Here is a 25,964-nt window from a genome sequence, read left to right as displayed (position 1 = left end):
CACTTGTACGGTAGCGTGTCTTGCTGATACGCCCGCTGAGAAACAACGCACTCTTCGACTTTTGCGCTTAACCCTAGCCGCTCGTCGTCGACGGTCATCAACTCAAGAAGCACTTACGAATACTGATGTATTTCGGCCTTTGCTTACGTTACTAGCTGAAATCTGATTTTAAAGTTTGTTTCGGTGCTGTGTGTCTTACTGTGGGGAAGAGATGAACCGCATCGGTGGTGACATCTCCCGTGCAGCTCCTTATGTAGTAGTCTAAAGTTGCTGTAATGCGTGGTTGCCGAAATTTGACCGCCAGTAGGGGATCTGTAATCGGTAACGACCAACCTCAAAACTTCAACTTTAACTTTATTAATTGTTCTAGTGTACATTCGCAACGCCCTCCTCGGCTGCAGGCTGCCATAAGCAGCTTGACTGGATGCAAGATTAACAACCAAAGATTCACAAACAAGCTTCTCCCACACGAACGCTGTGCGCCTGCCCCACTGTTGAAGGAGAACCAAGCCTAGTTGGAGTCCACTCGCAGCTTAGTGTCTTTCCACTTCTAATGTGAATGCTGGGCTAAATAGAAAATAAAAGCTTGTTGTTTCGGGCTAAAGTAACAACTCTCGCAGAAGTGTGATATCAGGATCACTTGTAAAATTTGCTCTTGGACATTCAAGTTTTTATCCTCGAACCAGTGACTTAACGACAGATCTGTACGTAAGAACGAGAAAAAGGAAACGGGTGTTTTAAACGCGCAATACCGCTAGATGTTAGAGAAATAAGCGAACCTAATTGGTTGCATATAGTTTGTATATAACTGAGTTGACCCCAGCTAGCGGGCTCGGCTCTCTTTCGTAGGTGCACTGCGTTTTTGTGGGTGGAGCTTGTTTGCAGTTATCAGGTTGTCACTGACTTTAGTAGGTTTCCATATTTTAATTAAGTAATCGCATCAGCTTTGGCTCATCTTTTCAGCATCATATTTACAAATCCAGTGAGAGGGAGAGACAGAAAAAAACAAAAGAAACTGAACTAAGAACACACCAGTTCTGGCACTTAGAGCGCCTTTTCAGCAGTTTCACCCTCAGTAGGTCTCTCAGAAGACCTTAATAGCCGTTACCCACCAAATCTTGCGTTATGGCTGACTACCGGTAGAAAATTGACGCGGATTCCTTAAAATCTGCGTCTCGTAGCGGTATATATATATATATATATATATATATATATATATATATATATATATTATAATATGTAGTGCGGTAAACGCTTAGAGTTAATGAACAGCAGGGTACAGGGGCGATAAGTTAAGCATATTTTGTCAACCTAAAGTGCATGCTTGCTTGTTTTCTTTGCTGTGTTGAATGTGTACCACGCTTCTTGCGTCGCTCATCAGTTGCCTCTGTTCTTACGCTACCCCTTTGCAGTGTTGCCACGAGCAGCGGAGAGTCATGCCGGTCATCGAGCGACTCCGCCTCGTCTGCGCCGTGTTCCCCGGAGAGCGTCATCAGCGACTCCGGTGGTGCCGAGGGCCTGCCGGACAGCGTCGCCATCCTGGTGTCCGGAGCGCTCGCGGACGCCGTGCCCCCGGACTCCGGCTTCAACCTCTCCCGGCTCCTGCTGCCACAGCAGCACCGGCAGGGGGAGACTGCCGCCGAAGCCCGCAAGCGCGACCTCCGGCTCGTCGACGAGGTCGTGGCCGCCGCTTCGGCCACGACGACCGAGTCTCGGCCCGTTTCCTCGCCGCCCGCTTCGCCGCGTCCACAGTCGTCTGCTCTGGCCGCCGCCGCCATTTCCTTTTCGTCTGCTTCGTGTCTTTCATCGTCGTCTGCTACATTTACTGCCACTGCGACGTCTCCTGCTACGGCGTCGTCTGCCGTGGAGCGTTTTTTAGCGAACAGCTCCGCGTCGACTGTTGGGCCGCTGGTGCCGCCGTCGTTGTCACCGTTGGCGACGTCACCGGTGGCGAGCGTGTCAGTGTCGTCTTCCAGCTGCTCGGCGGCGACCGCCGTTTCCCATTCTGCGTCGTGTGTGACGGGGTCGGCGACGACGTCTTCCGGTTCCGTGGGTCTGCAGGCGTCACCGTCTGCGTCGGCCAAGTGCGGTGTGTCCCAGGCAGCGGCTGTGTCACCGGCGTCAACGCCGGGAGCTTGTGCCAAAAGCAGCAGACGCAAGAGGAGGCAATCGGGAGACGCAAAGAAGCGGGATAGCCCGCTAGTATCGGTAAGGCAGCGCGCCGAGGTATGTTGATTTGGACCTAGCCGCATCGGAGCCGGGAGTAGTGGAGGGAGTAGAGTAGTGGGGAGTAGTCCAACCTTCTGGCCTTTTGTTATTTCGAGGCACGTCGTAGAAAGTGCATTGTTGGGAAGTACTGGGCTCCACGTTAAGGCGTCGTAAACAAGTGACCTGTGGGGCGCGCACAGCTTGATCACAAGTTGCCTCAGACTGCGCTTACGTTTCCCAAGTATCGTTACATTCCTTACAAAAGGACACTTTTAATCTGGGATGGAAATTGTCAGGCAGATCTAGTAGACATTCGGTTTAGAGGGAGACAGTTAGAGAAGGCAAGGGAGAAATTCGGTAAAGGGATAATAGTGAAGGTACGTGATGGTAATGTAATTTCATTTAGAGGTTTTCTACATGTATGTAAATAACCAATTACGTTCGCTCTTTGCCGCGACGTCAGGGTGAAAGCGGCTTTCTGCTAGTGTCGGTGCCGATCGGCAACTGCTTCTTTTGTGGCACTGCAATTTTAGGCTGTCTGGGTGTAGTCTCTGGAATGGGCGACGTTTTGAAAAACCGGTGACTCATTTCGAAAGAAAGCGCCCAACGAAAAATAAAACGCGGAAGAAAGGCGCACCACGTTGCGTGCATTTGTTTAAGGCAGTATGTCGGGGCAGGTACTTTAAATCTCTAACTACGAAGCGTCTGTCCCAATTCATTCAAATGCTCTGGAAGACGTTAATGAATGAAGTCTCATCCACTTGTCTTTAATTAAGCTCTTACTCAGAGCGTGTTGCACAGTAAAACACCTAAATGCGGTAACGCAGGTTTACCATTATTTGCAAAAGCTTCGCAGTGTGCTAACCATATGCGTGCCCGTAGGAGTGTGCAAATTTGAAGCTGGATCTTGTAGGAGTGTAATCGCACCGGAATCGACGAATATCGCATACTTCCCGCACAGTTGTCGAATAAAGTACAACCGTTCTCACCGTTATGTAAAACTGTGTTCACAGTCTAGCATCCACTATGTTAGCCAGTTTTTTTCGTCACATTGCACGCTATCAAGCGTTGCTTAAAGGCACAAATAGAGCATTTGGTACATATAGTTTGTTAGCATACAAAAAAATCTCATGAGAGTGCGAATCATCGCAGTTTAGACGAAAGTAGGGTTTCCTTAGTGAGGTAACGTGCTCCATTGGATAACATTCCAAGTCTTGTGTCTTCTAAGGCCGCCGGCCGTGGTGAACTTTTATCACACCTTTGCAAGGATTTTCATCTTTGACCGTGCGCTCTTGACGATTTAAGAGCCTTAATAGCTAATACGATTTAATACCTGTTTTACGGGTGACTATTCGATTCGAAGACCGAATCGAAGCGTCGATAAGCTCGAGACAGTTGCCGTGGTCGCCTCTAAACTTGTGATTACATAACACCTCCAAACTTCATCCAAACTTCTCGAGAATCTCGGCACTCTAGACTATCGAGAACCCGAGAAAAAAAAAGAAGGTTCAGTTCGTGGCTTGCTTCAAACAGAAGCCAAACTGGATCAGCGTATGATTTGTGCTATCGATTTACTGGCTGAAGTTAACCACTAGTCGTCACCGAGACGCTTGTTTAGGCAAGATCTTTATTGTGGCAGGTTTGAGCATAGCATATGCTAGAAAATTTTTTTTTTATAAATTCATACTCGATGACACGAACCTTTTAATTTTATCCACATCACGTCCTTCGCTTTGTGCAGCTGGGTCACGTATTTTCAGCCGATCGCTTTCGAAGATAGTTTGCGGGGCGAGAAGCTCACAGCGATCTCTAGCCGTCGTGGTGGAGTACTAACCCAGAATAGGAAGCCTTCCTCTTCACGACGTTCACATTATTCCTCTGATATCGATACTGAGGATGAGGGGAAAAGCGTCACCATTAGTGAACATGTCTGCGTCATGTCGTACAGAGATGTGTTTTCGCCCTGCGACACGGATGTTTTGTTCTTCGCAGGACGACGATGCGGAGGATGAGGACATCTGTCGGCGGAGAGAAGCCGAGGTGGAATCCCTGCTGCGACACTGTATCGATCTCGTCGCGGACCGGTTGGACCCGCAACACTGTATCAGTTCGCTGCGTGGGTACCGGAAAGATCACCAGTCGGAAGCGCACCGTCATTCCGAAACTAGCGGCCACCAGGCGTCGCCGTCGCGGAGCTGTCGCCACCAGGACCATCAGCCTCACTGTAACATCCATCATCAAGAACGACTCACGCTCGGCGAGGGCGCCGAGGTCGCGTGCGGCTGGCCTCAGGAGCGCCGGAGCAGCTGCCACGTCCAGGAGCGGGAACATCGTCACACGGTACACGATCATCATCATCAACGCAATCAACACCACAGTCACCACTCGCAACCGCAGGATCACAAACCGCAAGATCAAGAGACCCACGCGAAGCACCACCCTCACCGCAACACCCACCTCGAAAACCACCACCACCATGAGCACCTAAGACCGCCGTCGCCCATCTTACCACCTTGTTCACCAGAGTGCAGCAGCAGTAGTACCAGCAGCAGCAGTAGTAGCAGCACCAGCAGCAATTGCGGCAGCATTCCAGGAGACGATGATTCGCAGTGTCTACTAGCAACACAGACTACAGCCGAAGATGACGCAGCGTCGGCGGCCGCGCTGTCGATGTCTGTTTCGTCAACGCCGACGACGGACTCGCTGGCGCTAACGACGCCGCCGACGATATCGTTGTCGACGTCAACGTCGTCGTCGACGACGACCGCGGCGGTCTTCTCGGCGCCTTCGTCGTCGCTGCTGGCCACCGCGCCTTCGCCGTGTTCCTCGTCCCAGTCGGCGGCGTCGGTGGCGGCCGAAGACGGCCTGTTCACGTGTCGCTGGCTGGACTGCGAGATGCGCCTCCGCAGCGAGGACGCGTTGGGCGACCACGTCCGCGGGGCCCACGTGGACTCGCAGACCAGGGACCAGGGCGTCTACCTCTGTCGGTGGCAGGGCTGCAAGGTGAGCTTCGTTCTTTGCCCTCCAGTTCGTGGCCTCTCTCGGCTTCCTTGTTTCGCGCTGGTGGCTACCATTTATTTCACTTACTTACAGAGAGTTGAGGACGACCTTAAGGGCCGGCCCCTTACAAAATCTAGGAGGGGACCCTAGTCCGGAACCCCTGTGGCTTCCGCGGCGGCTAGGGCCCTAGCCGCGAGAGCTCGTTGGCTCTAAGTTAGAGCAGCCGAGCAGGGCAGCCTCCCAGCTCTCCCGGGTGGGTGGGTGGGGGGGGGAGGGTAAGCCTGGTTAGAAGGGCGCTTAGAACGACAGAAAGCTGAGCTAGTTGGTAAGGATTGATTATGCAAGAAAAGGTGGGGCGTGCAGACAGGACACAAGGGAAGAGGACACGGCGTTCGTGTTGTCCACTTCTCTTGTGTCCTGTCTGCACGCCTCACCTTTCTTGTAGAAGGGCGCGACGTGTTCGAGGGACGGTGAAACGGAACGTGTAACGGCTCTCTGACAGTGCTGCGCAACCGCCGTGCAATGTAGTTTTAAAACTTTGTTTTAAGACTTTATGATCGCCTTTTGAGCACACTGGTGCTCTAAACGAATTTGCTGTATTACGCGGCTCAAGCGTCACGCACCCCCCCCCTCCCCTAATCTGTCTGTTTGCTCGAAATGAAAGTAGGAATAGATTTAGCCACTTTTTGTACAGTGGTTATTGCAGCTCCTTTACGATGATTTTAAAGAAGTAATGTAAGAGAAAACTCGTAGGTTGAGGAAATCAGTGAGAAAGCGAGCGATAGGGGCAGTGAGCGAGGTCCCGATGGAGTCCGACGTGCGCTTGAGCATGTATATATGTAAAAGGCGGGGACGACCTTCCCGCTGAGTCGTCGCTCCTCTGTCTCTCTTCCTTCCACTTCTCCCCCTCTCTCTTTCTCCCCCTTCCGACATTTTAAATGGCTAATCATGCGTTATCCATCAACAAACCGGTCGTGTCGACAGTGAAGGAAGTTTAATGCGTTTTCTTTTTTTTTTTCTAATTCCTTTGTAGTGCTGAACTGCGGTGTGGTGCGGCACTCGTTTTCCCGTCCCCATGGCGCATGCCTTGAACGACTTTTTCCAACTCGCTTCGTTCCAGGAACGGCAAATCCAATGAGCCCACTAAGCCTATCGCTCAAAACGCGCGCGCTTCCCTCTTCTGTGCCGTCGCCGCGGCACTTCGTTCAAAAAAAACAAACTAAAAAGAGGAGGGGGGGGGGCTTTACAGAAAGAAGACAAGCCCTGCAGGGGTCGTTCGCCACCCCGACCAACTCCCGGCGTTCGTTTTATGCTTCCTACGTTGTACAGAACTCCTATTCTCAGTCTACCCTACACCACTGCCGAAGACGCCGTCACGTTCTGACGAGCGACTCCATCAAGAAGAAAGGGACCGGGGCCTTTTTACGATCGCCTCGATTGCCCTCTCCACCTCATTTCTCTCTCCTTCGCCCTTTCCCCGATTGCTTCCCCACCTCGGTGCCTTTTAATTGGCTCGGCTATCTCCGCCTCTTGTGCTATTCCGTCCTTCTGTGTTTCCCAAAACTTTGCGCCGATTTGTAAGTTTCCGTCGGGCAGTGGCTAAGAACGATCTTCTCGTTCGTGTCGGTGCCCGGAGCCGCATATCTCGCACTGATGTGCCGGCACAATAGGCGTCCGGCGTGAAGTTCAGAAAATGGAACTTTGGGCTTCATTTTCTCCTCTGTTACTCAACCTCTTATGAGTCAGATTAAAGAAAATGCACTTTTCAGGTGATGCTTTGCAATCTAAACTCAATCGTGTCCCTTCAACTGCTGTCGGAGGTCGAGCCCGTGCTGTCTTCCAGTACAGCGGCCCAATCCTGGCGCGCGCATGCGTCACGTGACAGTTTATCTCATTCTTCACTCCTGGCAGCCAACACTTTGAGACGCTGCGTTAGACTACGCTGTCCTCGGGATAAGCCCACGTTGAGTTTGTTAGATTGCTTTGTTTAGAGATTGGCCCGCATTTTCTGTTATTCACCACCGAAATGCTTGTGGTGCGCCTATAACACTGTCAAATTAAAATAAAAAGTAAAAGGACAGGTCTGCTCTGCTAGGATCCGCTGCGGCGGCCATGGCGTTCTATCTTTTTCGAAATAGTCCGCGAATCGGTACTTCTGCTCGCGGGAAGCCGTCTGCCCCGGCGCGTAGTGCAGACGGCTTAGCCTTGGGCGTGCGAGCTGCGTTAAAAATCGGCGGTTTTTCGTAGCAGTTGCTTATCGCTCATACTTATATGTCAGAAGTGTTCCCGGTGCTTCGAGCTATGGCTATCGCTCGATCGTAACTCGGCTCCACCGTGAAGTTATATACCGCGCGGTAAAAAATCGCGAAGCTGCCCCGCCGACGGCCCCTGAAGCCAATAAAGACTGTCTCGAACGACCCTCTTAACGAAATATATGCCCCCTCTCCATCATCGACGTGCGCTCAGTCGAAGTTCCTGTGTTGTGGACAGTTAGTTCCGTGCAGTGTTGGTAACGCTAACCTGGCGAGGGGCTGTACTTAGTGCGTCGCTACGTAAAGAGTATGTGGGGGGGGGGGGGGAGACGAGGTAAGGTAGGATGGCAGAATTCCTTGCGCCCAATTCTAGAAATTCGCCTTTTATAATTCTAAAGGTAACTTTCCTGCGAGACAGTTTGCCCAACTAATGGCGGCGTACTCATCTTTTGCAAACGCCGTGTACAAGCAGACTTTGGGCTTGTACATAAATATGGAACGGTATTTGCAGACGTGGTTATCTTGATTTAAAAATAAAAAATAAATTACAAAAAAGCCTGTGCACATGACACAAGTCCCAACATGTGCAGATGGCACCTCGTTTTTATTTGAACGACGAACGGTGCTGTCATCAGTTTATTTATTCGTTTTATTTGTACTTCAGTTATCTAAAGGCACGAAGGCTTTACGTACATTTGGCGCATGCGTAGTGCAGAGAGGCGCATGTGCCAGTAAGCCTCAGGCGATCAAAATTAATCCGGAGTCCGCCCACTCGGCGCGCCTGATTATCATACCGTGGGTTATGACACGTAACACCGCATAATTTAATTTGTTCCCGCGATTTCGCTATTCGAACGCACGTGAATTAAACGCAGGCATGCTCGCAACAAACAACCGCTGGACAAATTTTGAATAAAATTTGGTACAGTTGGAGAGAAAGCTGAACTGTCATGACTGTAGACAGCAGAATTTTGATTTTGGACCCTCCATGTTACTAAAAAAATTGACGCACGAAGTTTACAAATCGACAAATGTGCACCAAAACGCGGTTTGCAGTTCTGCAAACTGAATCTGATAATTTCGTCGCATTAGCTTACACCTCAAGTGAAAATTGTTATAGTGCTTACGAGGTAGTTTTTTTTTCTCGAAAATCCTACTCGCAGATTAGTGGTGTTTATTTCAGAGTGGTTGATAAGATCAATTTTATTTGTTTAGATGTCCTAATAGATGCAGTCTACAAAATTGCGCTACCGTTGTTTATTACTAGTTACACAGTTGTAAACTCGACGCTTCATTTCGTTAAAAGCTTTCGTTAAAATATGGACGACCTAAGTAAGAGATCTGCATCTATACAATTCGCCGATTTTAAAGTTGTTTTTTTTTTTGCTTAATGCGACAAACCTCGTGAAATTCGCTGCAGTGGTAGGTGCTGCCGATTTATCTGTTCTCACGTGCTCAAATCCGCGCTCCTAAGTTAAAGCTTCTTCTTAAAGATGGTAGACGAAAGGTTAATGAACCTTCAGTTTCAGTTTATTATTCGTTATAACAATTTGTTACAAGAAATGGTAAACAGACAAGGGTCCCAAAGTCAGAGACTGCACCGGGACCCTTGGAGTTATATAAAAAAATAAAGAGGAATACAGAGCAAAGAAACAAATTATAAAATAAGCAAAATATAACCAAGAAACTGAGTGACGAGACACATAAAAGACAAAAGGAAGAGGAAAGATGCGCAATCAGTGGTAATTACACAGCTTCTAAATAGCAAAATAACATTGTAGGAAATTAATCAGACAACAAATAACTATTGAGTTCATATTTGAAAGAGCACATACTTGAAAGAGCGGCGGAGAATTGTAAAGGACGACGGGTGTGTTGGTGGGGCATAGATAGGGGTGAGCACGCGGTACGAAAGCACAATGCACATTTTAAGGCAATACATTTCTTTAAGGTTCGACGGCACGAGGTCGCGGGTTCAAATCCCGGCCACGGCGGCCGCACTTCGATGGGGGCGAAATGCAAAAAAAAAAACAACTTGTGTTAGAATCTCAGATGATCAGAATTAATCCGGAGATCCCCACTACGGCGTGCCTCATAACGAGATCCTGGTTCGGGCACGTAAAGTTATTCCTATCCTACCCCGTAATGTGTTATCGTTTTAGGTTAGACGGTTCGTTAACACAAACCAGTAGTCTTCGGAGGTCGTGTTTAAGCTCAGCAGTAAAACGTGGCAGAAATAACCACCTCGTTTCAAAGGGGGTGCTTGTAAGTTCAATCAAGATCCATTTATCCATCCATCCTCTTCGGAACGCTGAAGTGATGCTTCCTCTACCTGTACGCTACACGCATACCGTTGCGTTTGACGCTATTTAAACGGAGTGTAGTCTTTAGGGAGCGCTGGTCCGGTCACCAGTATCGTAAATGTAGCCTTACCCCAACGCAATGCGTGCGCACACACGCGGGCGAACGAACGAACGAGCGAGCGCGCAAGCTTTCCGCAGTTACGTAGGCGCCAGGAAGCAAAACAAGAGCAATGCAGGGCGGCGACGGATGAACTCGAAGCGAGGCTCTGGCCGCCGTGTGATGCAAGCGGTGAGGAGGCCTTATCATCTATCGCCGCCTCTTCCGTGTGCTCCTCGCGCTGCTATTTTTGTGTTGTCGTTGTTTTTCTTCTCTGGTGAGAGATAGGAGAGGAGGACTTGTGGGCTTACAATGATTCAAGGAAGGCTTGTGGGGAACTGGTGTGGGGGTGGAGAGAAGGCGCGGGTCGAACAGCTGGCGATGTCGCGCACTGCCAGATGCCAGCGCCGTGGAGGAAGGAAATATTCGAGAAGCGTCGCTGGTGTAGAGTACTGAAGCCAGAAAAGAGGCAAATGCGGCTTCTCTTGTACGCCGACGACAATGATGGGAGCTTTAGTAGGCTTCGTGTCGGGCATCGGCTTAGCGGAGGTTAGAATATGAAGTCCTCTCTAGGCTCAACTACTAAAACAAACATACGGGTCCTCGTCTCCAGTCTTCGTTGCACCGCGACAATAATCTACTCTCATCTATAGCGTCACGTGAACTGCCGCGATAGCTCAATGCGCAGCTGAACTCGCGCTCTCTCGTTCGATCCCGGCCTCGGCGGCCGCATTGTGTTCACGCAGAACGTAAAAAAACGTTCGTTTAACTTGCACTGGGTGCACGTGAAAGAAAAACTGCGCAATTTCAGGGCGTTAAAACCTCGACCTAATGATTTGCCACAAGAGTCGAATAGACTCGTATCGTAACTCTGGCGTGGATTAAAATGTTCTGTCGTGAGAGTAAAACAACAGCTGGGACACGCAGCTCGATCATGCATCACCCAGGCGCGTGCGAAGGGTGTTTCGAGCCAAAGCCTCCTCGCCGTTGCCGTCAAACCGTCCATCGACCCACACCTCTTGAACATATTAACCTGTCGGTTGTAACAGCGGAAACGTGACAGTCAGTGACCCGTATAACGCGCGGCAGCAACCAAGTACACTCGTCCCTGTGCGGTGACTCACGCTTTCTTTTCTGTTTTTGTCTCCTGTTTCGAGCAGACGACACGACGTGCAGGCACGCGCGCGCGCATGCGCGAACAGACGATCCTTTCTCGCTTCCCCCACGCGATTGTCCCACGCACGTCTGCAGCGAGCAGACGACGACACATCGTGCCCTCTCGTTCGCCTGCCCCCGCTGTAGCAGTCGACGCGCTGTCACGCGCGTGGGAGTGCGAGATTTCGGCTGTGGCTTTATTTATCGTGCTACTCCGTTTAGTGACCTTTGTTTCAGCGGCTCTTTAATCTCGTTGGCAGGAGTGGAGGATATGGGGTGGCGGAGGGGGTGTACAAATCGGCTTAATTAGCAGCAACGCCTGCCGCCAGTTTGCGACCTTGTTAATCGCTTTTAACGCCTTGCTCTCTTGCTTTCTTTCTCTTTTTTCCTTCATCTTGTTGCATTCTACGAGGCGCGTGTTGCAGATGTGAATAAAAGGAAGGAATGTAATGGGGGTAGGGGAGATAGCGAGGAGGCAGCATGTTCGAACTTGGGGGTGAAACGTGTCGACCTCTATTAGCGTGGTTGTGCGCTTCAATTAAGGAGAGCGTGAGCGGGGTTGCGTTGTTGTTGCTGCTGCTGCTTATTTGCGGTCTTCGTTTCGGCACGCTCGCGGATATCAAGTGCTTTCAGTGGATCCGCCTGATGGGGCGCCAACTCGTAATGACCTTTAAACGGGACAGTAATTGCTGAGCTGTTTTACGTTTCTGTTGTTGTGTACCAGTTTACCTGTAAGAAAGCTCGAGTGCTTACCTCTTGCGCCCTGTGGTTGTTTGTTCTAAAGATTTTACCTGCTAATTCGTCGTTGTTGGACATAGCATTTTCTTTTTACTGTCTTTGTCTTGTTTTGAACAAATATTTACGTATCTTTGCTTACCGCTACGGTCACTTCATGAGTCATTTTTTTCTTTCATTGTGCACATCAGGTGTTCAGTAGCCTTTGCTTTGCCTTTTGCTATAGCTAACAAGTTAGGCTCATTTAAAGCTGGTCATGAGCCGGCGAACAGTATGTACAGGCTGCTTGGACATTTTTACTCACGCCACACCTACGAGCATTGTATGTCAAAATGTTACATGCACCATGCGTTTTCTTTCTTTCATTGAAGCCCGTTGGAACAATGTCGGTCTCGCGTGACTTCCTATTTGAGCTTTACGTTTTAAGAGGAAGCTTTAGCTCGGGCCCAACTGCAATGCCGTCTATTCAAACACGTGTAAAACGCAGAAACGCTTTTATGAGATAACCACTCGGCCGATTTTCATGAAATTTGTTGCGTTCGTGAGAGAAAATTAAATTTTAGGGACTGCTGAAACCAGAATTCCGATTCAGGCCCTGATTTTATTTAAGATTTTCAAAAATTGGCAAGTCCGAAAAAAAAATAGAAGCACGAAGCTTACAAAATCGTAGCTTTGCACCTCGCACAGATAACTCAGTTCTGTAAACTTCATTCATTAGAGCAATAAAAGCGGGCGAATTATCTGTCAATGTTTGCCTTACGTGAATTTGTTGAATTCGTTACATTGTCTACAAGGCGTTTGCGAAAATCCTACTCACATATTAGTGAGCAATTTAAGAGCCATGTCTAATACATCAACCTTGCCAGCTTTAGACGTACTATTAGCTGCAATTGACAGAATTGTTATCATTTTCATTGCTGAGTTGGAGTTGCAAACTTTATAATATTGCTTTCTGAAACTTTGGGTTTTTAAGGATTTTTAATAAAATATTGACAGCCGAAATCGAAGATACCCTACCAACAGTCGCTATATATTGACTTTTTCTCCTAAATGCAACAAACCTAATCAAATTTGATGCAGTGGTTCCTGAGAAAAACGAGTTCTTCCCCGTGTATTTCCCCCGAACTAAAGCTTCCTCTGAGAAAAACGATTTCTCTTTCCCTGTGTATTTAGATAGGGGCCCCCGAGGTATAGCTTCGTCTGATAAAAACTATTTCTCCTTCCTGTGTATATGGATAGGAGTACCCCAGCTAAAGCTTCTGAGAAAAACGATTTCTCCTTCCCCGTGTATTTATATAATAGCCGCCAAGCTAAAGCTTCCTCTGAGAAAAACGATTTCTCCTTCCGCGCGTATTTAGATAATAGCCGCCAAGCTAAAGCTTCCTCTGAGAAAAACGATTTATTCTTCCCCGTGTGTATAGCTAACTGCCCCCGAGCTAAAGCTCCTCTGAGAAACATGATTTCTCCTTCCCCGTGTATTTAGATAATAGCCTCCAAGCTAAAGCTTCCTCTGAGAAAAACGATTTCTCCTTCCCCGTGTATTTAATAATAGCCGCCAAGCTAAAGCTTCCTCTGAGATATACGATTTCTACTTCCCCGTGTATTTAGATAATAGCTGCCAAGCCTAAGCTTACTCTGAGAAAAACGATTTCTTCTTCCCCGTGTATTTAAATAATAGCCGCCAATCTAAAGCTTCCTCTGAGAAAAACGATTTCTCCTTCCCCGTGTGTTTAGATGATAGCCGCCAAGCTAAAGCTTCCTCTGAGAAAAACGAGTTCTCCTTCCCCGTGTATTTAGATAATAGCCGCCAAGCTAAAGCTTCCTCTGAGAAAAACGATTTCTCCTTCCCCGTGTATTTAGATAATAGCCGCCAAGCTAAAGCTTCCTCTGAGAAAAACGATTTCTCCTTCCCCGTGTATTTAGATAATAGCCGCCAAGCTAAAGCTTCCTCTGAGAAAAACGATTTCTCCTTCCCCGTGTATTTAGATAATAGCCGCCAAGCTAAAGCTTCCTCTGAGAAAAACGATTTCTCCTTCCCCGCGTATTTAGATGATAGCCGCCAAGATAAAGCTTCCTCTGAGAAAAACGATTTCTCCTTCCCCGTGTATTTAGATAATAGCCGCCAAGCTAAAGCTTCCTCTGAGAAAAACGATTTCTCATTCCCCGTGTATTTAGATAATAGCCGCCAAGCTAAAGCTTCCTCTGAGAAAAACGATTTCTCCTTCCCCGTGTATTTAGATAATAGCCGCCAAGCTAAAGCTTCCTCTGAGAAAAACGATTTCTCCTTCCCCGTGTATTTAGATAATAGCCGCCAAGCTAAAGCTTCCTTTGAGAAAAACGATTTCTCCTTCCCCGTGTATTTAGATAATAGCCGCCAAGATAAAGCTTCCTCTGAGAAAAACGAGTTCTCCTTCCCCGTGTATTTAGATAATAGCCGCCAAGCTAAAGCTTCCTCTGAGAAAAACGATTTCTCCTTCCCCGCGTATTTAGATGATAGCCGCCAAGCTAAAGCTTCCTCTGAGAAAAACGATTTCTCATTCCCCGTGTATTTAGATAATAGCCGCCAAGCTAAAGCTTCCTCTGAGAAAAACGATTTCTCCTTCCCCGTGTATTTAGATAATAGCCGCCAAGCTAAAGCTTCGTTTGAGAAAAACGATTTTTCCTTTCCGTGTATTTTGATAATAGCCGCCAAGCTAAAGCTTCCTCTGAGGAAACGATTTCTCCTTCACCGTGTATTTAGATAATAGCCGCCAAGCTAAAGCTTCCTCTGAGAAAACTATTTCTCCTTCCCCGTGTATTTAGATAATAGCCGCCAAGCTAAAGCTTCCTCTGAGAAAAACGATTTCTCCTTCCCCGTGTATTTAGATAATAGCCGCCAAGCTAAAGCTTCCTTTGAGAAAAACGATTTCTCCTTCCCCGTGTGTTTAGATAGCCGCCAAGCTAAAGCTTCCTCTGAGAAAAACGATTTCTCCTTCCCCGCGTATTTAGATGATAGCCGCCAAGCTAAAGCTTCCTCTGAGAAGAACGATTTCTCCTTCCCCGTGTATTTAGATAATAGGCGCCAAGCTAAAGCTTTCTCTGAGAAAAACGATTTCTCCTTCCCCTTGTATTTAGATAATAGCCGCCAAGCTAAAGCTTCCTCTGAGAAAAACGTTTTCTCCTTCCCCGTGTATTTAGATAATAGCCGCCAAGCTAAAGCTTCCTCTGAGAAAAACGATTTCTCCTTCCCCGTGTGTTTAGATAGCCACCAAGCTAAAGCTTCCTCTGAGAAAAACGATTTCTCCTTCCCCGCGTATTTAGATGATAGCCGCCAAGCTAAAGCTTCCTCTGAGAAAAACGATTTCTCCTTCCCCGTGTATTTAGATAATAGCCGCCAAGCTAAAGCTTCCTCTGAGAAAAACGATTTCTCCTTCCCCGTGTATTTAGATAATAGCCGCCAAGCTAAAGCTTCCTCTGAGAAAAACGATTTCTCATTCCCCGTGTATTTAGATAATAGCCGCCAAGCTAAAGCTTCCTCTGAGAAAAACGATTTCTCCTTCCCCGTGTATTTAGATGATAGCCGCCAAGCTAAAGCTTCCTGTGAGAAAAACGATTTCTGCTTCCGCGTGTATTTAGATAATAGCCGCCAAGCTAAAGCTTCCTCTGAGAAAAACGATTTCTCCTTCCCCGTGTATTTAGATAATAGCCGCCAAGCTAAAGCTTCCTCTGAGAAAAACGATTTCTCATTCCCCGTGTATTTAGATAATAGCCGCCAAGCTAAAGCTTCCTCTAAGAAAAACGATTTCTCCTTCCCCGTGTATTTAGATAATAGCCGCCAAGCTAAAGCTTCCTCTAAGAAAAACGATTTGTCCTTCTCCGTGTATTTAGATAATAGCCGCCAAGCTAAAGATTCCTCTGAGAAAAACGATTTCTTTATCTCCGTGTATTTAGATAATAGCCGCCAAGTTAAAGCTTCCTCTGAGAAAAACGATTTCTCCTTCCCCATGCATTTAGATAATAGCCACCAAGCTAAAGCTTCCTATGAGAAAAATGATTTCTCCTTCCCCGTGTATTTAGATAATAGCCGCCAAGCTAAAGCTTCCTCTGAGAAAAACGATTTCTCCTACCCCGTTTGTTTAGATAACTGCCCCCGAGCTAAAGGTTCCTCTGAGAAAAAAGATTTCTCCTTCCCCGTGTAGTTAGATATGAGCCCCCAAGCTAAAGCTTCCTCAGAGAAAAATGATTTCTCCTTCCCCGTGTATTTAGATGGTTGCCCCCAAGCTAAAGCTTCCTCTGAGAAAAACAATTTGTCCTTCCCCGTGTACTCAGATAGGAAGGAGCCCCCAGGCATAAGAGGAAGCTTTAGCTCGGACCAAACTCCGACGCGGCCTATTCAACTACATGTGAAACGCAAAAACATTTTTCTTACATAATCCCTGTGCCTATTTTAAGGAAATTTGTTGCATTTGAGAGGGAAAGTGAAATTGTGACTGTCGGAAGCGGAATTTAGATTTAGTTCCTGAATTTTGTAGAATTTCAAAAAATTCCTGAATAGAATCCTGAATAGAATTTCAAAAAATTGGAAAGCTTGAAAAAGAAATTAGAAGCACGAAGTTTACAAATTCGTAGCTCTGGATCAATAACAGATACCACGGTTCTGTAAACGGGATCCATTCGATCATTGAAAGCGGTCAGATTCGATACGTCATTTTATATTTTACGTGAATTTGTTACGTTCACAATGGTTCTGCAAAAGCTGTATTTCCATATTGCTAATTTTTTTGAGATTCATGTGTAACATATTAATTTTGTCCGCTTTAGATGTGCTATTAGATGCAATTCACAGAATCGTATTATCGTTTTTCGTTGCTGAGTTGTAAACGTGTTAGTTTTGTCCTTTGAAAATTTTCGATTTTTGCTTATATTTATTAAAAATTGACGACGTGATTTAAAAATTGGAAACCAACCGTCACTAGATTTTAAGTTTTTCGTTTAAATGTGACAAACCTCGTCAAATTTGGTGCAGTGCTTGCCGAGAAAAATGAATTCTCCCTTTACATATATTTAGATAGGAGCACCCGAGCTAAAGCTACCTCTTAATCTTGTTTTGAGAAAAACGATTTCTCCGTCTCCGTGTATTTAGATAGGAGCCCTCGAGCTAAAAATCCTCTGACAAAAATGATTTTTGTTTCCCGTGGATTTAGATAGTTTAGGCAGAGAAATAGTTTTTCTCGGCAGCCATTGCACCAAATTTGATTAGGTCTGATGCATTTCAGAGACAAAGTTTATATCTAGTGACTGTTAGAAGCAAATCTTATTTAGGCCGTCGATTATTTAATTAAAATTGCTGAAAATTGCAAATGTTCAGAAAGCGAAACTATCACGTTTACAGCTCTGTTACTCAGCCATGCAGAGTGATATCACAATTCTGTCAGTTGCGTCTGATGGAGCATCTGAAGAGAGCATAATACATGTGTTATACTTGGTTCTCAGATCCACAACTGATAATAATTCTGCAGTATCCTTGTAAGCCCTGTAACGAATTGACATAAGATGTAACCCATTTTATCAAATTTGTCTGCTATGAATTTTCTAACACATGCGGTTTACAGAACTACGGCATCTGTTGTTGGTGCGGAGTTGTGCACATCAAACCTGATGTTTTTTTTCTAACTTACCAATCATCGACAATTTTTGTAAAATGATTCAGGTCCTGAATCAAGATTCTGATTTTAGAGCCAATAGAATCTAACTTTCTCCCTCAAGTGCAACAAATTGTATTAAAACCGCCCAAGTGGTAGGTTATCTCAGAAAAGCATTTCTGCGTTTTACACTTATTTGTATAGGTGGGATCAGGGTTGGGTCCGAGCTAAAGCTTCCTCTTCAAGTCGCCATTTTTGCAGTCTTACATCAATCTCTTAGAAAAACGTTCTCGCAATAGCGTTAGTATTGTTCTCACGATATTCAATCCTCGACGCTCGTGCGTGCCACCGCTAGGGGGAGCAACTCTCGCCGCTATGGCGGTGAACGGCATGGAAAGTCGTCTGCGAGCCCGTGTCGTCTGCTGCTGCGTTGCATGGCGGCGCAGACGGCGTAGTGCAGCGCAGCGAGAAAAAAAAAAGCGAGACGTAACTTTCACTTCTGCTTTCGTTCGCCCTCTCTTTATCTCTTTCGCCCACGCACGGATGTAACCCCTCTCCGTTTGTCTGTCTTCTTTTGAAACTCGTCGTTTTCGTTGGCACAATGACCCACTTCCATCCAGCCGCCGCAGGTGTCACGGCGCAGTAGCGACGGTATAACTCTTTATGCCCCTCTCGTAGCGCTCTTTTTCGCCGCGCGGTTCTTTATCTTTCGACAGGGCTTCGTCTGACTCGTTGCTTTCGCGCTTTCTTTATTGCGTTGTTAAGGGCTTTGCTTGTTTCGTCTGCTCTAAGCTGGGGCTTCGTTGGCAGAGAGGCTTATCTGTCAGTTGTTGGCACTGCGTTTAGTCGTTTTTTTGCACGTGTCTCGTGACGTTTGTACGGTCGGCATTCCCGTAATGGGGTCTCACTTCGCCGCTTTGCACTCACACGCCGGTACCGCGCAGCGTTGCGAAAGGTGGCGCTGCCGTCAGCCAATGCGGCAGCGTTATTTGCGGACCGAGTTGGAGGTCGTTCCTGAAATCGCTTGTGATTGGCCGTGGCTACCGCGCGCACAGAGACCAGTCACAGTGGCGTACGATGTTATGGTTAGTTTTCTGGGCAATCATGCTATTATTTCGGCAGCTTTGTAACAAAGTGCTTTTTTAAATAATCATCAATCTGTTCGACGCAGACCAACGGGGCAGGAAAAATGTAGGGATGTTTTAACTGTACTTTAATAAACAAGAAAATTGGTAATTATGTAGTCATGCGTTGAAACTTTCGGTACAACCAACGTTGCGTCGATGTATTTGTAAGCGCGCCCCTCACTATACATCATGTTATGCAGCCAACCACACATACACACATAGCAGATGTACATGTTTATGGTTCTTACGGTAGTTTTTATGGAGACTACGTGCCTTCTCGTTTTCTTTCATCCTTCATATTTTCTTCTAATATCTCTTCATTCCGGCCTTGTTAATATTTCATGCAGATCGAACACACATGTTGGAATCAATCTCAAGCGAAGCTTTGCCTATTCTATTGGTTATGCCTGTTTGGTGATTTATAGGAACCGGTTTGATTTGGTGTGGTTTGGGGGGGGGGGGTAGTTTTATTTTTGAATCGTATTGGGACATACCCATTCTGAAAGATTAGCCAAGAAAGGGCACACCTGCTGGTACATACTGAGTGGCTAAATCAATTCAAATAAAGCAAATCAAAGGGTCTGTAAATATAACTCACGGTTTCATTAGCATACCGGGGGTGGTATAAAGATACATCTGTGCTGACATTATAGGTTAAGGTTTTATGTAGGAGCTTTTCTTTTACACAGAAAGCAGTTCGGCATATTTGGTCACAAGGGTTATAAGGGTTACTTTTATAGAGTTACTTACAAGAGTTACATTTAATTCGGCGCCTAGTAGCGCCTATGACACCTAGTGTCCCAAGGTGGCAGTAAATGGCCAGACAGGGACAAACCTCAGTGTTGGGGGAAAAAAGGGCCAAGGAAAGGGCCAAGGAAAGCTGTCGCTTTAACACAGAAAGACGCTTCATAGCGGCATTCCGCGCGCGCGCCAAGGTGATCAGTGTCGAGTTATAGTTTGTGTTGCGTTATTCATTGAACCGATACGACCGCGTGGCGCCGGGAAATCTGTCAATCGTGAATTAAAAAGTTCAGTTTCATATTCGCGCCGCATAACTAGCAAATAAACTGCGAATATTTAGAGGCGTCTGACGCGAGCATTGCGTCGTCCTGCATGCCTAGCACACCTAGCGACTAACGTTACGGTCGCCATAAAGTTATCTCTGTTCAAAAACAACAACAAAAAGTGATTTGTAGTTATTGCTCGGCGCCTGTGCTCTGCTACCAAGCACGATGCGAGTTCATTTACAAATCACAAATAGCCCGCATGTCTGCTGCAGTATATCGCGATGAGTTTTTCTAACGCTACCGATGTGTATGTTCTGTACACTGCCAGATTCCCCCATATATTGCCGTGCTCCGCCATGTTTTCATTTTAGGCCAATAAGAGATGGCGCAGCCGTCTTGTGAGCCAATCAGAGCTGACGAGATGGCGAATCAACGAAATGGCGTGATTTGACTAGTGTCCGGAGTTAATCTATACGTTTTCAAATTCCATCATATTGACAAATTCTGCAATCGTGTCACTTGGAGCCATGCAGAGAGCACGTGCAGCCGCAGCAGCCTTCTGAACCAATCAGGGCCGACAAGAATGCGATTTCTGACAAATGTCCCGGAGTTCTATACCAAATTTTGTCAAACTGTCCCATATTGTCGATATCTGCGATAGTAAAATTTCGGGCCAATCAGAGACGCCGTAGCAGCCCTCTTAACAAATCAGAGCTGACAGGATGGCGAATTAGGCAATACGGCGAATTCTGACTTTGTTCAGAATAGCACCCCAAAATAGCGCACCTGGGGATGCTGCGATTTCGTCACCCGGATTGGCCTGCCCGATGGTTGCCGGCCTCTGTGTCACGATTCAGGTTTGAAGAAGCGAGACCTTCCGAGTCCTTCAGTCTCACTTTCTATTTTCTCTTCCCTAGACGTTACGCACCGTTGCACATTGCGTGCCGCCGATCTCCCCCTCGTAGCGCGTATATCATTCCCTCGCTCCTCCGCGTTTCCTGCTGGCGTTCGCACGCGACAACTGGCCCCGCTCGCTAACCAGCTGTTTCGCCGCGCTTTTATATTTTGTCGGTCGTCTGCTTCTTTTTCTATTCCGCACCTACATACACGTCTGCTGCTGTGCTTCTCTGTTTGCTGTTTGTCGCCTGCTGCCGCTGCTGTTGCTGTTTATCGTCTGCAGAGCGGCAGCAGACGGCCTTGAGTCGCTGCCTTCTGGTCATTGTCGGGGCAGGTGACGTCACTACGCATAACTGGCGCGCAGCCGTAGGCGCCGAGAGTTCGTCCGCAAGCTCCATCCGTGACTGAGCAACCGGGACGAGCTAATTGACGAGTGACGCGGAGTTGCGATGCTTTGTGCTGGCGACGTAGTGTTTTTATGCTTACTGAAGTATTTCTTCAGTTGTAGCGATATCTTAAGGCACTGAAAGCATACGCGTATACATATGACAACATAAAATGCAAACGAAGGCCCAGTTATATATGTTGCACGAGTACTTTCTCGCGACGTACGTTATATATTGTATGTAGGGTTTGCGTAGGGGTACCTGGGTTAGCTATATGCTTAGCTGATCAGTGCCAACTAACGGTCGACAGCTGGCATTGACATGTTATACGTAACAGCGGGCATGATACCCGCCGCGGTAGCTTAGTGGCTATGGTGTTGGGCTGCTAAGCACGAGGTCGCGGGATTCAATCCCGGCCACGGCGGCCGCATTTCGATGAGGGGCGAAGTGTGAAAACACCCTTGTACTTAGACTTACGTACACGTTAAGGAACCCCAGGTGGCACATATTTCCGGAGTCTCCCACTACGGCGTGCCTCATAATCTGATAGTGGTTTTGGCACGTAAGAACCCCAGAATTTAATTTTTGCGGGCATGATTACAGGAGAGTTCACAACCTTAATCGACAAAAGCTGTGCCTGGCCAGCTACTGTGCGGATGATTGTATGGCGGTTACTACAAAGAATGCAGTCTGTTTACAACGCTCTGTTTCCCGTGCTTCGTGGGTCGCTTCAAATTGTAAGCCGAAGCCTAATTGCAAGGACATTCCGCATCGTGCTGACTTACAAGTTGGAAAGTTGAACATGCTCTCTAATAGTATTGCGCGTATTGAAAGGGAAAAAATAACCACTCAATGAAAAGAACGTGTTTCATTTCCACGTTCTTCGTTTTCTACTTTTAGAAGTAGAAGAAGTATTCGCGTTTCGCTTCCATATTCGAAGCCGCCTATTCTAGAATGTTCCATTCAATTTGGAAATTTCAACATCTGAAAGAGAAACCGCAATTATGTTTTGTTTTTGACTGCATCGCTTTTCAATTGTTTTCTCGTGGAAAGCGACGAAATTCGATTCGTGTTGCAAAACCTGTCGTGTAACAGTGTCCGTCCACACCACATCGTCTCAGTGACAGCGGCGAAATATTCATATTCCTGAAACAACCGATTTCATTCAGTTATTTTCAGTAGATAAATTTATCGTCTGCCAACTCAATGACCGATGACCGCGCTACCATTGCCGCTTAATGTCTAAGCTTGTATTATATTTTGATCGACTACGATGTTGCTACTGGGAAGTGAGTGTGCGCAAACGTTTTTTTCTACATTACTTTTGCAGTTGTGATTCTCTCTATCGATTTTGATGTATTATGAATTTGCTTCCTCGCTTTTCATAAGTCCGTTGCGTCGTCCACCGCTGCAGAAAAAAAAATATATTAAAGGCGTTAAAAATAAATGGCTTCGTTAACAATGCGTACATTATAGACAAGGCATCCGGAAGGTTCCAAGCACACGTAAGAACTACTACAGCCGCCAAATAATTTACTTTAGCTGTGACACTTGATTTTGTTTTGTATAGCGTAAAGTTCTTCCTTGCTCTTGATTGCTGTTTCAAGGAATGCCATCGTGGTACTTTTCACTTGTTCTGTAAGTTTTATCGACATCTTTCGCTCGAAGACTAACTTACGCCGTCTCATTTACGTTTACTTATTGGTTCGCATGAAATCTTATTTGATTTCGTTTCCGGTCATCAAACTTCTTCGGCAGCTCGTTTAGCCTCCGCCTGTGTTTAATAATTTTTTCAATGTGATCACTTTGTATACGTTTACGTTGAGCACGACATTTCTTCGTTTTGAAGGACCGATCGCATTTCTCGCTTTTCTTGCATTTTTTGATGTTGTTTATGCGCAGTACAGTCTGCTCTGTCATTCGATTGATTAATTGACTTGTCAAACAATGTATTGGGGGTACCGGCCACGTCTGTTTTCACATTCTGGCTGTGTTTAAATAAAAGTTGCGCAAACTGAAACGAGAATTTAAGGAAAAAAATACGCGTTGATTCAACCTTGGCGTCTGTTTTGCCCTTCTTTTCCCCCAGGTGTTCGAGCGGCGTTCGTGTTCCCGGCAGTGGCTGGAGCGTCACGTGACTCTCAGCCACTGCGGTTCGCGGCCGTTTCCCTGCATCGTGGCCGGTTGCGGGCAGCGGTTCGGCTCCCAGGCGGCGCTGCAGAGGCACGTCAACGCCCACTTCGAGAGGTCGCTCAACGGTGGGTGCAAGGAATTCGCTCATTGTCTATCGACTGCGTTACACAGCCTCGGGGCCACTCGGTTGCACCGCTCAAGAGGCCGTAGCTGCCGCAAAATATGGGACCAACGCCTGTTCATCCCTAATAGGGACGGCCAGCAGTGCGGCGCGCAATTTGGGCGCGTGCGGTGAGACTCTAGAGCGCGTTGTGTCACTGCCCATCATTTGGCACTCAACGGCGTTCTCTCCTAGCCAAACTCAACCTGCTAGATAATAGAGCGCTCTCGGAAGATCATCGGACCCATGGCCTATACATTCTTGCACGCAAAAGGCCACAAGGGCCCTCCTGCACTTCGTGAAGGCGACTAGATTGTATGAACGCTTGTGACAGGGGAAGGAAGGAAACAAAAAGTAGAGAAGGAAAGGCAGGGAGGTCAACCAGTTTAGCTTAACCGGTTTGCTACCCTACACATGCGAGCGGGATGGGGGATGAAAGATGGGGAAGGGAGAGGGAGAGCACATAGCACAGCACACTCATCGTCAGTTAGAGTCCACTCTTGCGTGGTACGTGATCTCGCTGTCACAGCCGCTTGTCCAATGCCGTCTCTCTCTTTCAAAAACCGAAGTAGTCCCTTCGTCGCCTTCAGCTGCGATGTCTTCTGTCGGCGGCATGTGAAAATCTTTTCGAAGGACAATGGTCTAGTGTCAAGGTGCGCTAGAACGGATGTGACAGGGGAGATTCCTCTGCGACTGACTGTGAATGACTATTTCTTTTCTCTCCTTATCTATTCTTCCCCTTTCGTCCTACCTAACTGTAGGGCAGCCTACCGGGAACGACCTTGGTTAACCTCCCTGCCTTTCCCTTTTCATTTATCTATATCTGCCTTTGGCCGCGGAAAAAAAGAAACTTGTTTTAGGTAGTTGATGTGGAGCAGCCTCTGTGCGAAAATTTGCGTTCCAAACACGAGTGGATGCATCAGCTGGGCATGACCTCCGAGATTCCGTGCCTTCCGCGGCTGCCCACGATGCGCTGAAAAGAATCACGGAGGCGACTTGTGCTGAGAGTAGCGACATATCCGCTAACCACAACTCGCACGCGTCGTCTGCGCAGGGGGTTACGCAAATGCTGCTGAGAATAAAATTCGGCAATTACCAGCCCTGCACCTTTGCCAAGGTGTTATAATTGAAGTACATAACTACTAATTTATAACCGCTTTAGCCAAAGAGAAATGTCGTTGCAGTAGGCCTTTAAGGGGGTGGACAACAACGGATTAAAAAGACAATGTTGTTACGAGCAGAAAGTACGCGGACCACTTTATGTGATGAAAATACACAAAAATGCAGGTAGAAAAATAAAGAAGGTACAGTCAACAACCAAATGCTATAAACGGACCGAGCAAACCCTATTCCGAGCACCGAGCTGCTGTCGCGTGTTAAGGCAGATAAATTCTGCCAGCGGATCCCATTATGGTGGGAAGGTAAAGAATTTCGATTGTGTTTGGATCGCACCGAACAATGAACCCTTTTGTATAGTCTGGCGATCGTAGCACAGGCTGGTTGGTTAGGGCACTCTTTAGGGCGCTAAACGCTCTTTCCTTTGTCTCGTCCCAGACGATCGTTTGGGGCTCTGTTTTTCTTAGAGCATCCGTCAGGGGAGCCGCGATATCAGAGTACCTGGGGATGTACCTCTGATAGTAGCCGGCGACACCTAAGAACGACCGAATATCGGTCTTTGTGCGCGGTTGCGGAAAGTCTCGCACAGCGGCCACTTTTATTTCAGAGGGGCGGCGACGACCCTGACCAGGCTAGTAAAAAAGCGCGGAGTCTGCGGTGTGGTCAGGAGGAACGTTATATATGGTGGGGAGACTCCGTATTAATTTTGACCACCCGGGGCTCTTTAACGTGTCCTTAAACCTAACGCGGACTTATTATTTTGCATTTCGTCCTCGTCGAAATTTGGTTGCCACGGCCGTAGTCAAACCCATGACCTCAAGCTCAGCAGGGCAACGCCGTAGCGGGCCGTGAAACGTTCAACGTGTTCGTGGTTGCATGACTAAAGGTACGGCAGCGCTATGGACGGGAGGAGAAGCTTGAAAGTCAAGCTCGTCCTTGCTCTGTACCTTTAGTGTACCATACCGCTAATGTATACCGGTATACATACCGTTAGACACCGGTATACGGTGTACATTAGGCACCGCTCGTTTCGGTCGCAACCATTGCCTTTTCCGAAGAGCGAGCGTGTAGCACGCCTGTAAGGCGGCGCTGAAAAGCACTAAAAACTTACCTGAACGGGATCACGTGTTGGGCCGATCCCCCCCCCCTCCCCCTTATTATTTTGCTTCAGTTCTGTCCCGCGACGCTCTCTCCTCCTAATTATTTCTTTCCCTCCGTTGGTGCTGTCCACTAGCGCCGGTAGGCAGGTTTCGTGGAACAGTCGCGACCAAAGTGGTTAAGTGGGGGCCGATTAGGCATGTAACGTACCTTTTAATTTTGCATATTCTTGCTCTTCACGAAATGCGATCGATAGCCTGTGTGGAGGGTCGCCTTAACGTTGACGCGAAATCCATTCGAACGTGATGCTCCGCAAACAGAAAAAAAGAAAGAAAACCGAATCAGAAATGTTCCCGCGTATGATCGGCGTTTAAACTTCGCTCTGCCCATCTTTATGTTAAAGCGGCTCCTTGGCCGGTCTCCAGTATACAAGCCAAGCACACGGGGGTCTTACGCAATCTCACCGATAGTGATCTGCCGTAGAGCTGTGATTCAGCCGATGAGGTAGGTGTACTACATCCAAGGTCGGACGGCCAATTATTGGCGCCGCTGAAAGCGTTTGCGCCTCTGGCGACATGTGATCGGCATCGGCGATAACAGGGATAACTCGGAGGTGCTGAAAGGGAGGTGGGGGGGATGCTCGGTCCCGGATACGTGGCGAGCCATATA

General features: G+C 47.4%; 2 protein-coding genes across 3 annotated transcripts in view; one reads left to right on the top strand and one right to left on the bottom strand.

Annotated features, from left to right (window-relative positions):
* Positions 1–20,402, bottom strand: part of Tsp (Thrombospondin) — a 46,390-nt gene extending 25,988 nt beyond the window's left edge. Inside the window, exon 1 of the mRNA XM_075675869.1 lies at positions 20,292–20,402. The gene's annotated coding sequence lies outside the window, so the exon portion shown is untranslated. The remainder of the gene's footprint in view (positions 1–20,291) is intronic.
* The window catches only part of LOC142564730 (uncharacterized), a 187,778-nt gene that overhangs the window by 112,221 nt on the left and 49,593 nt on the right, over positions 1–25,964 (top strand). For both annotated transcript variants that reach the window (XM_075675870.1, XM_075675871.1), the window contains exons 2-4: positions 1,413–2,208; positions 4,201–5,211; positions 22,878–23,046. In XM_075675870.1, the coding sequence (XP_075531985.1) occupies positions 1,413–2,208; positions 4,201–5,211; positions 22,878–23,046 (1,976 nt within the window). The remainder of the gene's footprint in view (positions 1–1,412; positions 2,209–4,200; positions 5,212–22,877; positions 23,047–25,964) is intronic.

Source organism: Dermacentor variabilis, chromosome 11 (assembly GCF_050947875.1).
Source record: "Dermacentor variabilis isolate Ectoservices chromosome 11, ASM5094787v1, whole genome shotgun sequence".
NCBI lineage: Eukaryota > Metazoa > Arthropoda > Arachnida > Ixodida > Ixodidae > Dermacentor > Dermacentor variabilis.
Note: the sequence above shows the minus strand (reverse complement) of the source record. Positions and strands in the feature narration are given on the sequence as shown.